Below are 16,510 nucleotides of genomic sequence, written 5' to 3' on the forward strand. Positions count from 1 at the left end.
GAGGCAGTTTGGGAAGGGATTACTTTATAAAACCCAAAGAGTCTCATTTACACAATGAAGAAAGAAAACAATTGACAGGTCAGACAGAGCTGGATCCTATAGCATTGATGTCAATGGCAAAACTTCAGTAGTACAAGATTGGGACCATAAATGGTTTTTGTTCTTCCATATAATACAATCTGTACATTGTACAGATTAGAACTGGAAGCTTTTATCATCAGGCTTGGAAGGATTATATTTTAAACCGGTAAATGCTGATATTTGTTGGGTTCTCCTTTTTCCCTCCATAAAAGGAGTGGGGCTTGGGGAGAATTCCATCATTAATACAAAACATTGACAATGACAGAAATGTAGCACTTGTGGGGATCTGCTAAACTCTCTTTTTTACAGTCCATTCAATCTGACAATGTAATATGAAAACCATCACTTGGTTGTTCTTCTGGATCTTCCACACTTCTTAGATTTGGAACAAATTAGTATAATTTTTTTCTTTGTAGAATTTCCTCCTGTTGCAGAAAAAAATCATGAGGAAAGAAAAATCTCTCGGCACTACGTTTAGCTATCCATCCGAATTCATAAAAAATTAATCAAATCCTTCCAAGTCTACTGATGCTATAGATGTGCTCTGGGGTAAAGCCATTATTACAGTCTAACAGCACATTAAAAGCTTCCCTAAATAATTAAAGAGCAATATGAGTGTGCATTGTTTTGTCATATTTCACGGCATATGCAGAACTACCCCCTCCTCCCCCCCCCCCCACTTTAAAATGACTTGAATTCACAGAGGAGTTGGAAGTAGCCATGAATCTCTAGCTTAGTGCTGGCGCACAAAAGGAAGCAAAGAGAGGGGAGTCATAAATAAACCCCACTCTCTTGTGTGGTGATTATAGCACAGAACATGGCCCATCTGCGTAATGAAAAACTTTCTCCTCCCATGGGTTTGTCACATGGGGTGTAGGCTCCTGTCAGCGATCCATCCCTGCTGATGATTTGAATGATCCTGGGAGCAAACAGGGGTGGGTTTATTAGCATATGCAGGTTCCAGAAAAGAGCAGAAGTGGAGCCAGCATGCTATGAAGAAACCATTATGTCTCTCTCTCGCTCACTCATTTACTTTTGGATGAATTAGCCTATTAACTCCAGCAGCCAGTGTGTCTGCTGCATTTTCAGTCTATTTTATTTGAACCACGCCGCACACCCCTTGGACTCCATCCTCGGACAATATCTTTTCTAGCTGTAGAGGGAAGTGGCCACGACTTGGGAGAGAATGAGCCCGGGTCTAAAATTCAGGGCCCATTTGGATCAGACCCTAGCTTGTCCTCAGAAGAAATGACAGTGAAGCAGTATGAGAGTGGTGCTTTACATACGGTGTTTTAGGGACAGTGGGTTAGAGCAAGGAGAGTGGAAATGAGGGACTACAGGGACTTCTGGGTTTTATTCCTGATTTGCTGTAGGAATTAGGGTGAATCGGTTAGAACCAGATTTTCATAGCTTGGATTTAGTAAGTGCAATTTTGCCCTGCCATTTGAGTAGCTGACACAGCAACATTTTCAAAAGTGGCCTCTGATTTCCAGCTTGTGAGTTACTTGCCGCTCCCAGTAACCTTAATTGGAGCAGTGGGTGCTCAGCACTTTGAAAGCGAGACCTACAGTGTCTCCTGCTGGGCATGGAACATCAGAGGCCACACTTGAAATCGTTGGCCTTAAGTGTAGCTAAAATCCTTGACTGAGCCTGCAAATTGGGACGATAGGTGGCTAAATGAGATAAGCTGCAAAGTTTCATGATTTTGTGCTGGCTAAAACGTGAAAGTAGAATTTTCAAAAGCACTTGTGTGACTTAGGAACACAGATCCTACTGAAAGTTAATGGTTCTTGTGCACCTACATCAGTTAGGTGCTTCTGAAAATCCCACTTCTGGACCCTTAATTTCCCCGTGGCTTCGTTTACATATCTGCAAAGAGGATACGATGATACATTCTCCAACAGGACAGGATTAGTTAAAGTGTAAAAGCGCTTTCAGATCTCCAAGCGTCTGACACTTGTAAAGGTTTAACACTTTAGTGTAGCTTTTACTGCCCCCTTGCCACTCACTTCAGACTCACTTTGTGTCTGCCCATCGCCCCTGACAGTGTCTTTAGTGTTCCTGCTATTCAGAGACGCTCTGATCCTCTGTCAAAGTCACCCTTTAGCCTTCTCCAGTCTGGAGTCAACCCTCATTAAGGGCCGGAATTCAAAGAGCAGAAAACGTCCCCTCTCCCTCTCCCAAATTACCAGCTGAGCTCTTCTTGAAGATTCATTTCACATTAAAAACCAAATGAGGTTTCAGCTTTGAATCATCGTCCCCATCACGGGCGGATTAAGGCCAAATCCCTCCAACCTGGAGATGCACTCTCCTGCCCAGCTCCTCCAGCTGGATTCTCATCTTCCTCCCACTCTTGATCTTCTTAGTGGTACAGCTCCATCTGGGCCCCTCTGAACTAGGGGGTTCCGGGATCAAAGGGCATTTACCTATCCCTAGTCTGCACAGACTTGACATGAGGATCCATTTTTATTCATAAGCACTGCAAAAACACACACACACACACCCCCCAATCTCACACACTGACTTTTATGGCGGTTGCTTACCGCGTTATCCTGATACAAGGTGATGGTGCTAACCTGGGGTAATTGTTTTCAATGGAGCTATCACAGTGTTACAGCATTTGGGGCAAATACTTCATGTCAACCCTGTCAGCCGGGGCTGAGAGGCACAGCTCAGACTGTTATTAAATAGGCCACGACACCTTGGCATGTGAAGGACGCCTCCAGCAGCAGGACCACTCTAATAACTCCACTCCTTTGTTGTTGTTTTTTAAATAATACGTGAGGATCATATCCTAAAGTGAGGATTTAGTAAATAAACACACACCCCAGCCAGCTAATACATTCAGACAAGGTCAATAAGACAAGCACCAAGAAAGGGTCTGTTCTCCCCTTGATGCCCCTAAATCTCTGGTAGTGCACTGGATGCAAAATAGACCTTTAAGGATTTAGCAGGAAACACACCCCAGTGGTACAAAAGCAGGCCTGGGACTCAGGAGCTTCGGTGTTCTAATGCCAGCTTTGCCACCTTGAGCAAGTTATTTCTCCGTGCCTTGATTTCCCTCTGGGTACAATGGGGATAAGGGTGCCTGACAGGAATGCTGTGAAAATTCATTAGCTAAAATCGATCTCTACTCTGGCTGTTTTCATCCTGTGTGTTCGAAACTCTGTATTCAGAGGGTTGTCGTTGTAGGGTTAATTGAATTAATATTGCCAGTAGCCACACTGCCCTCTTGAGCTTCAGAAAAATGCAAGGAATCTGCCGGGATAGTGCTGTTAATTTTTCTCAGCCCAGTTCAGGCTTTTGTAACTTGTAGCCACAGGACCTAAGAAAGCACCCCTGATCTTGTAAGTGGTTGAGAGAGAGAACTGCAGGATAGCGGTCCTCTCCTCCTCTAAAAGAGGCGCTTGCCTGGTGGTGGCCTCATCAAATAAGAAAGGGTTTTGTTATTCTACGTGCATCTGGTAAGGCTCAGAGCACAAATTCTGTGGTTCTTTGACTTGAGCTCTGTGTCTGACATGCTGCATTTTCTCTGGATTCTCACGCATGTTGTTTGGCATTCCAGCTTCTTCACCAGCATCAATGAAACCTTTGCCCTGGGGTGGCGGGAGGCTGATGGCTTTGTTTCAATAACTGGGCTTTTTGCATGACACTGGCTGTAGTTCTGTGTTCGTCTCTGAGTGCTCAGGGTCTGTACCTGACAGGATATTGTGAAAAGGGAAGACACGCGGCATTGCTTGCACACTGTAAACTTGGTTTCCTTTTCAGTTTGAGAGGGTTACTGGGATTTTCAGTGTCGGTTTGGTATTTTATTTAGCTGCACGCCGTAGGGGGAAATTGGCAGGGAGCTGCAATGGGTAACTTAACAGCTCTATTCCATCTCTGAACTCTAGGAGTCTAGTCTTTGGATAACCAGAAATGTTCTGGTTTTACATCTATTTTGTGGGTAGGGCTCTTTGGGTCTAGCTGCTTTGAAATCAACAACGTATACAGTATATGCACACAATCCTTCTATGAGCTTCTGGGAAGCCCGTTCAGACACATCCTGATTCTTGAGCAACAAGGGACCCTGGAACGCAGCAGAGTCATGGGCCAAAGAACATCTCTTTCAAGACCAAGATAAGGCCCCAAACCTGCAGTCAGGCCCACAGGGAGCCCCTCTGGAGTCAGTTGGGGTCTGCCTGGGCACAAGATCTGCCAAATTTCTTATCCAGGTAAAGTGGAAACAAGGAAGTTGCAAAGATCTGGTTTTGTTCTGGGCTGACTTTCTAAACTCCTCTCCTCAAGTTATTTTTATTTGGATAAAGGTCATATTTAAATTAGGACCTCTGCTGAGTCTCACTCATACCCAGGAGTGGCATTACATGTCACCAACTCACAAGAGTAAGCAAAGCTGAATTTTATAGAATCCTAGGATACTTCAGTACAAGGATCGCAAAGCAGATTTTTTATCACATATTCTGTCACGTGGTATTTAATTTTAGATGCTATTTGATCAAATCCAATTTTAGCCAAAGGCAATAATCCTCTGAAGTTTAGGTTATCAAGTGGTGGTGCAAATATTTCACATGGCCTGACTTTCATTCATAGCTAAGAGTACTTGGAGACACTTCTCCAAATAGCAATATAACCCTCATATCTACCTTTTCAATACATTTTAATGCTAAAAGGGACCACTGTGATCAACTTGTCCAACCGCCTATGCAACACAGGCCATAGGATCTCATCTAATGATTCCTATTAACAAGGGCCATCTACAGTCATCTACCTTGCTAAAGGCACTGCTCCTATTCTCCCATTCAAATCTTTTGAGGATTAGGGTCCTAATTTATCCAAAGTGTGTAGACAAATCTAAAGAGTGAAAGGATTTCTTAAATATCATAACTCAGCGTGTGCTGTGTCAAGCAGAGAAAAATCCACCACTCTCTGCCCACTGGACCATCAGTGCAGTAGGATTCAGTATTTTTTATATTTGCATCACAACCATTGAGGGGCTAGGAGAGAAAGGGGTGCATCCTTCCTTGCTGCATGTGTGCATAATATATGTCATCATATACAGCATAAGGGGGATTTGGGTGAGTGAGGGAAAGATGGGTTGATACATGATGCACTCCTCATCTTAAATAAATAAATAGAAAAGGCGGGTTGTGGGAGTCAATGACTGTGTAGCCATCCCCCATCAGATTAAAACAGAAAGCAGCATCCCCTGTAGTACAAATAGCATTTTTAAGAAGATGAGCTAGACTGGAAACTATTAAAGTATCTGCAGGCAGAATGCTGTCAGCTCAGAAGTGCTGGTGGTCTAGTTCAGGGTGAGGTGAGCTAATTCCATTTTGCGTTGCCTGGTCTGTGACAAACTGGATTATTATATTTGTTAAGAGTGGAATCTTACTTCTTGTTTAAAGGGGACTTGACTGCTCTGAGCCTAAGTCTCTTCTAGGTTACGCTGGCTGTAAAGTGGGGAGCAGAAACTGGCCCCTCTGTTCATCTTCCAAAATAACATAAATAGGTCACTTATTTTTTTTCAATCCAATTATGCCTGTTCTTGCTGTTTAAATCCAAAAGGAGCAGGGTGTAGGGGTGAGGATTTAAGGCAGAACAGCTGAAAAGAGATGCAAGTTGTTAAGCCACGTGAAAGGGAATAAAACCAACAGCCGGCCCAGAATGACACTGGGAGCTATTTGTTTGAGGGCTGAACTCACCCACTTCCTGCTGGCTTTTCACGTGTTTGTTCTCACTCACCTACGGAATTTTTTGCATGTCCCTTTATCCAAGAGATTCCAGGCACCCCCTACGCCCGCCTCTGCTGGAGCTGAAGTGCATGACTGTCGCTAGAAATGTGCACCGTGGAAAGAAAATGAAAACTAAGCTTCATTCTCTCATTTCAGATGTTCGGTTTGTTCCCCCTCTCCCACCAACTCTTGTTTTTCTCCGTGTCGTGCCGTGCCACTCTGCTTTCTCTCTTGTGTGTGCGTTAGCCTTTGGGGAGGGCAAGAGCGAAGGATATAACCTCTTCTAAAACTGCAGTTTTTACATTTCCCTCTCCCAGCTGCAACTTCGTTGCCTACAACTACAATCAGTCTAACCAGCACTACAACTACCACAACCCTCGCTACAACCACAACCACCACAGCTGCTACAACCACTACAACCGTCGCCAGCACTACAACCAGCACGGAGAGTGCTCCGATAGCCACCACTAAGCAGGAGTTTGGTACTGCGCTTTCCTATTTCCTCTAACCCACTTAACTGTAGCTGGGCTTGTCACCTATGTCATGTCCATGCTCAGGTTTAACAACAAGCAAGGGATGTAATTTAACCCAGCAAGTGGGGGACTTCTTAGTGCTTTGGGGATAGCTCAGCAAGAAATTGGAGGGAATGTGACCCAGGACTCAAAGCACAGGACTAGCTTACAGGAGTTTGGGTTCTAATCCTGTTCACTGTGTGGCCTTGGACAAGTTACTTAACCTCTCTGTGCCTCAGTTTCTCCATCTTTAGAATGGAGATAATGTCACTCTCCCAGGAGTGTTGTGCTTTTAATTAACATATGTAAAACATCCTGAAATAATTAGCAGAAAGACACTACAGAAGATCTCAAAATATTATTATATCTTCTATTACCAGCTCTAAAAAGGGATTTTATTATTATTATCAAGAATTCCACTTCAAGTCAAGCACAGCAACTGAGCTAGGATTCTTTTCTGTTACACTGACTGCTCTCTTTGTAGTGTAATCTAGATATGGCCCATGGGAAATTTGAGGAAGTATTTATTTAAAATTGGCCAAGATCTATACAGACAAGACTTCCATCCTGCATTTACATGGGGATGGACTCTTAATGGAAAATGGAGAGAGGTCTCTGTTGCTGCAAAAAAAAAAAAGTTACAGGAACTGCAGCTATGGTAAATAGACTGGTACTTACTGATAAGTGACTACGTGGTCATTTGTATTCACTAATCCAAAAAGTGCACTCAGCTTGTGGCAGAAACTAATACAATCAAAATAGTTCACAGTGAAGGCCCAGCTCTGGTACAGAACTGTACAAGGCACGGTCAGAATCATATGTGCAAAAGATTCCTGTTGTTGTTCTTGACTGACAAAAGACAGCGCACTGATTTGTAATGAAAATAAAGGGTATTCTTTATTGAAGCTGCTACATGCAGACAAAAGCTGTCGTTCTTTCTAGCTCCTAGAGTAGCTAAAGGCTTTGTCTACATGAAAAAGTTACACCAGTTTAACTCAAGATGTTAAACTGATGCAAGCCCCTGTCTATACACCCACGTATCAGTTGAGCTGAAGTTGATTAGGAACATGTTTAAGGTAAGCTGCAATAAGCGCCTCCATAAATGAAGTAAGAACATCCATAAGCGGTTTGAATTGGTTTAACCAGATCAATTTATACACCAATTTACGTTGAATTGATGCAACTTTCTCATGCAGACGAGGCCAAAGATAGACTGTACTGCCTAGTGTCACTACGCAAGATCTCCACAACTAAGCAGCATAACAGAATCTGCTATTAGAAAGATCTCAAACAAATTACTACCTGAGAAAATGTTCACAGTAAGTGAAAACAGGCAGTATCACATACGCAATGTGTATTTATAAAATAAAAATATTTCCTTTTCTAAGAATGAAACTTTTCCTGCTGAGCACAGGAATGGAGTCAGAAATCACTAGCATTTAGTTTGCTACACCAAAGCCTGTGCCACTGTGTGATGTAAAAATCACAATGTAATTTCTTCTGCGTCACTTTGTAGGTGCAAGCTACAGTAACTCGCTCTACTTTAACACAAAGAGAGTTTACTCACTCCCCAAAATAATACTGACATTCCTCAACATGAAAGTCACTTGTGTTTTTGCTGGGAACAGCTTGGGTGCATTATCCAACATGCAGTTTGCAGATTATTAACATGACAATGTTTTTTCCCAGTCCCTACTCTAGATTGTGGTAATGAGTGTGTGCACTGACGCGTGCTTCTCGTGGGTTAGGCACTATATGAGCCAGACCATAGTAGTTATGGTACAGCCATTAGTGTATTAATAGTGTAAGGCAGAGCCTCAGTCTATCAATGATCTCTGATTTCAGAACTGAGTTACCGAAATACACACTCTTGATTTTAAACTCACCCGTAAGGCGGAAGGTTCAGAGTTAAGTTTCCAATTTACCAATAATTTAATTTACCAATAAATAAAACGTGTCTTACGTACTGTAGCATATGTAGCTAGGAGGGCATATCCTCCAACTAATGCAAGGGGCTTTAACTTTTGTAATTCTCAATAACTGTGAAATAGTTTGTCAAACCCAGGTGTGAGGGTAGGGTCCATGTGTATATAATCCAAAGTACTAACTCCTGTTCTAACCTGTTCACCAGCCACCAATGGATCATCCATATGGAACGTAAAAGCTTTCCCTAACAGTAACTGGGCAAACATCACCTGGAGCCACAATTTTTCTGCTGGAACTGACTTTGTGGTTGAGTATATCAACAGTAAGCATCAGACCGCGTGGGGAAATCACAGGGCTGTTATGCCATTAGAGATCCTGTCTGGGGTTTAAATGCTCCTTTTAAGCAATGTTAATGATCTCTAATGTATTGAAACCTACTGTCCAGCCTGTGCATGAGGGGAACATACGCAAAGGATTCTCTTTGCCACTAAAAATGAGGTGGAAATGTGTGTGTAGCCACTCTTCTAAATGCAGTTATCTCCTCCTTTGATTTCTTGCAATGGGGGGGTTCAGATCCATGCGTTTTGAATTAACAAGGCTGCACATTTGTGGGTCCAAAGGAAGCTGTGAGGGCTGCAGCTTGTCACAAGATTAAGGGCTATAGAAAAAGACCAACTGAATTCAGAACAAATTCTTATGGAGAGGAAAATGAACACTTTTAATGGATAATCTATGGCCCAACAGTCAAAAAACATGCACCTGCTTTTGAAAGAGAAGGGGAGAATCATCCATGATCCATAACTACTGTATAATAGATTTCATTGGATCTTAAAATTACGGGCACTACATGGCCTGGGAAAGCAGAGCTAGCACCTGTTTTTCTTTTTTAATATTGCTTTTGTGGTGTCAATAGGCAGGTAGCTGTGAACACTGTTTGCCTCTGACTATTTCCCAGACATTTCATAATGTCTGGTATGAATTTGTCGGTCTTAAACCAACCGTCTGTTATTCTTGACAGTGATCCAACTTTGTTTACAACACTGTTCTAGAGATGAACGGACATGCAACTTAGAATCCCTGCTGTTGTCAGACAGTACTTGTCCCTCTGCAAGATCTCCACACCTCTAGTAGGCAAAGCGATACTTGCACTTCTCAGCACTGGTTTAAGGAAATGAGTTAATCATCTTCCCTTCTGTATTGTTCTCCAAAATTTGAAATACTCGTCAGGCTCTTAACCCCCTCCATGCTTACACTTAACATCGTAAAATGCAGAGCACTTCTTTGAGCTTCAGACTCTGGTCTCTTCCATCCTTAGTTCTCCCTGTCACTGCTGAGAAAGCTTAAACACACACAGCTTGCAGCTAACAAGGGGCTAGATGCAGAAGTCCTTACTCAGGACAGGATCCAATGGGAGGTTTGCCTGAGCAAGGGTTTCAGGATCTGAGAGATTCGCAATATCAGATGATGGCTCCCAAATCTCCTTTCAGGAAAACTCCCCAGGAGATCTCTTATTGTTTATCCCTCCCAAATGATATAAAGATGCTCCTGTATCTCGGAAAACTGCACGTATTCAGCTGCCATTTGCAAACTGCAGTGCTGATGGTCTCCATTTAACCCTTTCAGATTCCCTCACCAGTGGAACAACCATACCCCTTCTAATGGAGGTGAGAAGGTACTCAGAGAGCTTTCACACCTCTTTACACTGAGGCCAGGCATCTTAAACACAGGCTGAAAATTGTTACCTCTCATGGCCTATGCTAGAGCATATGCCATAAGCACCCTTAGAAAGAAGGACTGTGTGAGTTTGGGCTCTCAGACTTTCACCAACTTCTTCATTCTATGCTCGCACAGTCTCACCTATCCCCATTTAAATCGCCTGCATCCTGATACGTTTCAAGCCAAGGGTGCTGCATGGTATTCACCATGCAGCCAAGAGGCTTTACAGTCTTTTCCATAATTCCTGCCTCAGTTTAAACTGGACACTGGTGTCTCAGTGTAGCATTCCCCCTCCCTTGGTAGACGACCGCAGTGTAAGATGTTACTCATTTGCCCCATAGGTTGTCCCACTTTTCTATAAGCCTCACACCAAAAACTAGCATTTTCTCTTCTGAGTGCTGCAGATTTTATTTAAAGGTATAAAAAACAACCAACACATAGTCACTAGGTGCAAACCCAACTCAACGAAGATTGAACCTGGGACCAACAGCAGCATAAGGTCCTGCCCACTTGAGCTAAAGGAGCAGCGTCCCAATCTGCAAGAGGCGCTATGTGGGCCAGCCCCTAGAAGGGACACGATCGTGCACACTGAGCCAGTCTTTCACAACATTTAAAACAATCAACGGTTCATTAGCCAACATCAATATATGTAGATTTCTATCCTGGAAATAAAACTGGCGTGCAGATCCTGCTATCAACCCCTTCTTCTCAAAGGCTTGAGAGACGGATCTAACCCCATGCCCTGTAAATCAGCAGACTGGCTTTATCAGATCAGTGGGGGTAGACAAATTCCAGACCCCTCCTCTGAGAATACACTGATCTGATCCCCCAGACACCCAAACCTAGACTGGTTAACAAAAGAGCTCCAGCAGGTCCTAACAATAATGAGAGGTCTCCTGGGTGTTTACAGAGACATTTTCAATGCAACAAATGGGGGTGCTATCTAAGCATTGTCATTTACTTGTATTACTGCATTTTTTATATTCCCAAATGGGCAGTAACCACAGATCCTGAGGACATCAAGATGCTAATGCCCTGTCCATCAAACGATATTATTTCTGCTTAGCAGACAGGTGTAGCATAAAGCAATGTGTCGATACTAGTATCTCGGAGCTTCCTGCCGCCTGGGTTTGATGTGAGGTTTCTGTTTCTCAGGTAACAATACAGTGAGATCTATCCCCGTTAAAGCTCAGACCCCTTCCTCTGTGCAGCTGGCTGACCTGACGCCCGGGATGACATACCAGTTGTGGGTTTTCCCCAAATGGTCTCGCCCCAGCGAAAACTCTTACGTAACCTTTACGACAAGCTCAGGTGAGACGGGTTCCAGCCCCGCTGTGTGATGCATTTCCGAGACATTTCATTCCATCCTGAGCTTTACCACTTGTGTCCTGTATCATCTTGCTGGGCAAGCTTGGCCACGGCCATGCATGGAGCAAATTTCATTCACTCCACCGACACGGTGCCCTCTCTGCCCTTATTCTAGCGCTGTCTCAAGAAGCAATGAAATTTCCACTGTCAGATAAAGTTCTTTCAACTGCACGTTATGAAAAATAAAAATCCTGGTGCAGCCAATAATGTTACAAAGTCCATTTGAAACAAGGAATCCTACAATAAGGGTAGAGACCATGCACTTGTCACACAGCTATGCTTAAAGCGTTAAGACAACCTTCGGCAAAGGATCCTGCTTGTTACAGCAGGCTTTATGTTTGCACTTTCATTTGTGTGCTGCTTCTTGTGATGGTGGTGGTGGTTGTTTTGGCACAGCAAAGCGTCTGTGTCTTTATTCCTGAGTTATTGCAGTAACAGGTGTTCATACATTCATGAAAGATACGGAAGAGGAATAATGCCTAGGGAATGTAATGTTGTTTGTAGAAGGCCCACAGAGATGGTCACATATGAGTATGTGCATAGGACTTTATGGATGTATAAGAAGCCAGCTATAGTACTCTGGGAATGACATGTCTAACTGCACAAGCAATTTTCCAGGTTTACCATCTGAATGCATTTTATAGCATCCTAATGGGCTTGATACAGAGCCCATTGATGCCAATGGAAAGACTCCTATTAACTTCCATGGGTGTTGGATCGGGCCTTGTGTCTTTAAAACTTTGTGTGTTATCATGCCGTGAGTTTTGAAAGAGCCATAATAGGGATAACCCAGTCAGCCATGGATTGGGTGGCAGGCACCTCTCTGTGATGCTAGTTGAAATTTGGCCCTCAACACGTATTTGGAAAGCAAACGATTACCAAGCTTTACATAGGACCTTGAAAGTAAAGTATAGTACTTGACAATCTCTCTACGTAGGAAACCCTGAAACAAATTCTGTTTGCACTTACATTGTTCCAGATGGAGACGGGGAGGCCCCTTCTGCATTTTATTTGTGAGGTCCAAAGTGTTGGTGTCCTTAACTATATCAAGTTATCCTTGTAACATAAGATGCTAATATGACATGTGACAGATGGAAAAAGCTAATATTTGTGCATCGTATTTGCATAACAATGCACAACACTGATGAAATACGAGCAAATATATGGTATGTTGGAAGTACAGGTTGGCCTTGCCTGGGAACTGACTCCATCTGATCTGCCTCTTTCATCTCTAACCACTATCATCCTACCAAAAATGGTGACACTTACACCATGATGTTCCTCTTATTGTCACCATCTTTGTAAAGAACCCTATTCTTTAAGGGCAGCCCCCCCGGCTAGTTTGCCTTGGTTTTTCCTATTTATGTGCTAATTTACATTATGTTAGGGTCATTTTTTTGGCTATGTTTTTGTAGAACTGGAACCTCAAATCCAGAAACCTTCTAATTCAGAGCATTTTGGCTTCAAATCCCTGAATCTGACCTTGCCCCTACAGTTTTGCGTTTTGTTCTGATCCAAAACTGAAAGGAGGCTCTAGTTGCCAGACCTGAGCCTTGATTTTGTCTCTAACTCTGAATCCCAAACCTAATCCAGATCCCAACACTTATCTCCTTTGCCCATCTCACTATTTCTATAAAATGTTCCTATTTTCTTCTTTGTGAATAGCTATAAGTTGCCAATTTTAGACAGACATGTCTCTTTTCCGGCTAGCCTCTTTACCCCTTCTTGGGGGTTTCTCATGCATAGGAAGCACAAGGGAAATCAGGGTTCAGGGAATCTAAAAACCAAGTAGTTTCCTTGATGTTGATGTGTACTAAACATTTATTTTTGTTATCCTAAAGTCCACATTTTCTATATTCGAAGGGCTCCTCATTATTTTGTCATTAAGATTCAAGGATTCATCATCTTTATTCCACTGATAGAGTCCAGATGACTACTCAGCCCTATCACCATGGGATTCACAAAGCTATCAATCATTCATGCATGCATGCATGCTGCAGTTTCATTTTTTCTCTGGCTGGATGCTGCTGACATGAGGGTTGAGAGCCCACTGCCCCCATCATGTGCCATCATTAATGTTTTTTGACAAGAAAGCACTGTCCATTTTTTTTGGTTATGTTTTGCAAATATCTATTCTAGAGGTTGCTGCTTATTTATCTGCATTCAAATTGAAATAGCCCACCTGCACCGCGCTGCAGTATACCGCACTCTGACTTCTCTGCCGACGCTATTGAGCTTTTGGTTAATCAGAACAGTGCTTTCCAGTTGTAAGTGATGCTTAACTACAAATGCAGTTTGATTGAAAAAAAAAAAAAAGAGGGAGGGTTCCTTTTTTCACCCCTTAAAAGTGTGGGAAGGAGAATGAAATCTTCACAAAACATACCAGTTGTGATGGTACTTAGAAACCAGCAGTGTATAAAAATCAAACTAGCACTGGATACATATTTTTGCTGCACGTCTTTGTGTGCACAGTATTTTATATATCTGTATGTTACTATCTATGTACATATGTATGTGTGCGCACGTATGAACATGTACACACACACCAAAAATGGTTGTCTACAATAATGGTCAAATATTACAGCTTATGGTACTTTTAGTACAACATTCGGGATCATTACCATATAATAATGGAATATTTTTCATACAGTACAATTATAGGCTGAGATTTTCAAAACCACCTAAAGGACTTGGATGCTCAATTCCTGTTGGCTTCCTGGTTCTTCTTGGCAGATTTGAAAATCCTACCCACGTTAACCCCACATGCAATTTTTTGGAGCAGACTAGCTGTCATACAAACTACAGTGCACTGAAGCCTACTTTAAAGGCCACCTACAACATGAAGCATCGTATTGTGATGTACCCTCTTTAAACCAGTCCAAGGTTCAGCCTTTAGAGAAAGGGCACATGAGTTTTGCTGATCCCCTGCTCAGTGGCTTATGACCGATTTCGCTGTCAGTTCATAAACTGTCATTTTTAGCCAAAGCATGTTTTGAATGACAGTTTATAATTAATTCAGAAAATCCAAAATCACCGCAGCGGTGTTTAAAATTGATGCCGGTTGGATTATATGGCTGCTTTCTTTTATTTAGCTAAATTGCTGGCCGTGCATAAAGGCAGAACAAAACATCCTGTCAAATCACAGCCACCCACTTTCTCTCTTTTTTTGAATGCTCTGATCACAGTCCCTCTGTTTACACTAAATACGGGTTTGCTGTGGGTATAATTTTGGCATCACGTGTTGTTTTTGGGGCAGGGTTGGCAATTATAAGCCTACGTTGACAGTAGCCCAGTTCCACTATCCTACTGAGAGACCCTCCATGTACATGCACATGTTACAGTCTGTTTAAAACACTCCCTGCTGTGGTAAATTCAGCCTCATTCCATGATGCTTTTCTTTCAGGCTGTTTTTGCTTTCACGTCACTTAAGAACCCACTCTATTTCTCAACATTGCTTTCCTGTAGAAATCCCATCCTGTTAGCATTGCTAATACCAGCTCCTTTCATTTCAAAGCTCTCCAGTATAATTATATTTCCCCTGCCCCCTCCGCAAACATTGTTACTCTAATTCAATTCTCAACTCCATTAAATCATCCTCTCACTCTTTCATTATAAAAACTTGCACCTTCAAAGAGGGTTCAGCTCCCAGAGTGGAGAGTAGAAAAGGGATGTGCACAGAACACCTGCTGACAGTATTAAAGGGGGAAATATTTAAGTTAGGCAGCTGCCTCCCATTGGCAGTCAATGAGAACTGGACACCTAAGGACAGATCTACATCACAAAAGGTTTGCCGATATAGCTATACCAGCAAACCCTCCTAGAAAGATGCAGCTTCTGGTGACAAAAAAGCACTGTCGCCGGTATATCTTCTACCAGTCCTCCAACCAAAATCAGCTGTGCCTGCAAAAGGACTTGAATGTTGGTATAACTGTCTCTACACCAGGATTTTTGGAGTATAGTAACATTGTAAAATAAAAGCACCCCCTTCAACCAACATTACCATACAGCAAAAGTTTCTAGCGTAGAACTGGCCTGACTCCCTTTTGTGCTGTTGAAAATCATCCACTTAAAAATCTTGGGCCAGATCCTCAGCTGGCATAAATCAGTAGTGGAGCGATGCCAGTTCACCATGCGAGGCTCTTGCTCCATTTTCTTCAGTAAATTCCCCCTCCTTTTTTACTCTGGAACTATCCTAATTTTTGGAGCAGTTTTTAGCTGGAAGCATCCACTCACTGACAATAGGGTTTAAATTTGGTCGAGGTTCAATTTCTAGGGAAAGCATGAATCATCATAGTAAAAAAGATGTGTACCATCCTGAAGTTCTGTTTAAAGGTCTGGAACACCAGGGATCTGGAATGTTTAAACTTCAACCTGTTTTTGACAGCATTGGCCTGTATATGGCGCCTCTTTTAGATAGTCTTTTATGTAGGCGTCTGAGTGTATTTACATGGTGTTACTTTGTATCATACCTCTAAAAATACCATGTTTGAGCACAATCTGAAAATGATCACAGTTTTGGTAATGTATTAAGAGGGCATTAAAGTGACAGGGCTTAATTCTGTAGCTTTTACTCATGTGAGTAGTCCCGTGAATGCAAGCCAGGCCTGCAGAACCTAATCAGGGATCATCCTAAGAGCACTTCCTGACAGAACATGCTTTTCCCCATGTTGTTCATATCCTGTATCTTCATCTAAAATAACTAGTAGAACCTCAGCACTATTTGGCAGAGCCAGTCCCCCGTGACCACTTGTCATGAAAGAACTGGGTGATTCTAAAAGGTGGGTGACTTCAAAGTTTCAGGCATTATTTGCTGCTGACATTTTGAATAAGACCATTAGGACGTGGTCTGTCACTGCATGCACACAATTCCAATTCACCTTACTTTGAACTGCATGCATTCAAGTGGAAATACCCTACAGGAAAATTGCCACCTCTTCTAACTTAAAAGCCACGGCATCGGATTCTGCAGTCCTTCATGGGATTTTGGCCTCAGTAAGGAATTGCAGGATGGGGCCCACATACACACTCGGTGCAATGGTGTTTTTGCAGAACTGTGTGAAGGTTGGTCCAAACTCGGGTTGATCGGGTGTCCATTTTATGCGTGCGTTTCATTGCTTACAATGATCTGTGCCTATGGAAGATGGTACTGGTGGTTGAAAGGCTATGCGCCCTGGT

General features: G+C 42.7%; 2 protein-coding genes across 3 annotated transcripts in view; one reads left to right on the top strand and one right to left on the bottom strand.

Annotated features, from left to right (window-relative positions):
- NFASC (neurofascin) overlaps positions 1 to 16,510 on the top strand; it is a 172,393-nt gene that overhangs the window by 142,953 nt on the left and 12,930 nt on the right. Inside the window, exons 30-32 of the mRNA XM_067531697.1 lie at positions 6,131 to 6,295; positions 8,457 to 8,573; positions 11,123 to 11,278. Coding sequence (XP_067387798.1) covers positions 6,131 to 6,295; positions 8,457 to 8,573; positions 11,123 to 11,278 — 438 coding nt within the window. The remainder of the gene's footprint in view (positions 1 to 6,130; positions 6,296 to 8,456; positions 8,574 to 11,122; positions 11,279 to 16,510) is intronic.
- The window catches only part of RBBP5 (RB binding protein 5, histone lysine methyltransferase complex subunit), a 149,716-nt gene that overhangs the window by 18,505 nt on the left and 114,701 nt on the right, over positions 1 to 16,510 (bottom strand). The gene's annotated exons all lie outside the window — the stretch shown is intronic.

This window comes from Emydura macquarii, unplaced genomic scaffold (assembly GCF_026122565.2).
Source record: "Emydura macquarii macquarii isolate MOO-44397 ecotype Brisbane River unplaced genomic scaffold, CSIRO-AGI_Emac_v2 contig_3220, whole genome shotgun sequence".
NCBI lineage: Eukaryota > Metazoa > Chordata > Testudines > Chelidae > Emydura > Emydura macquarii.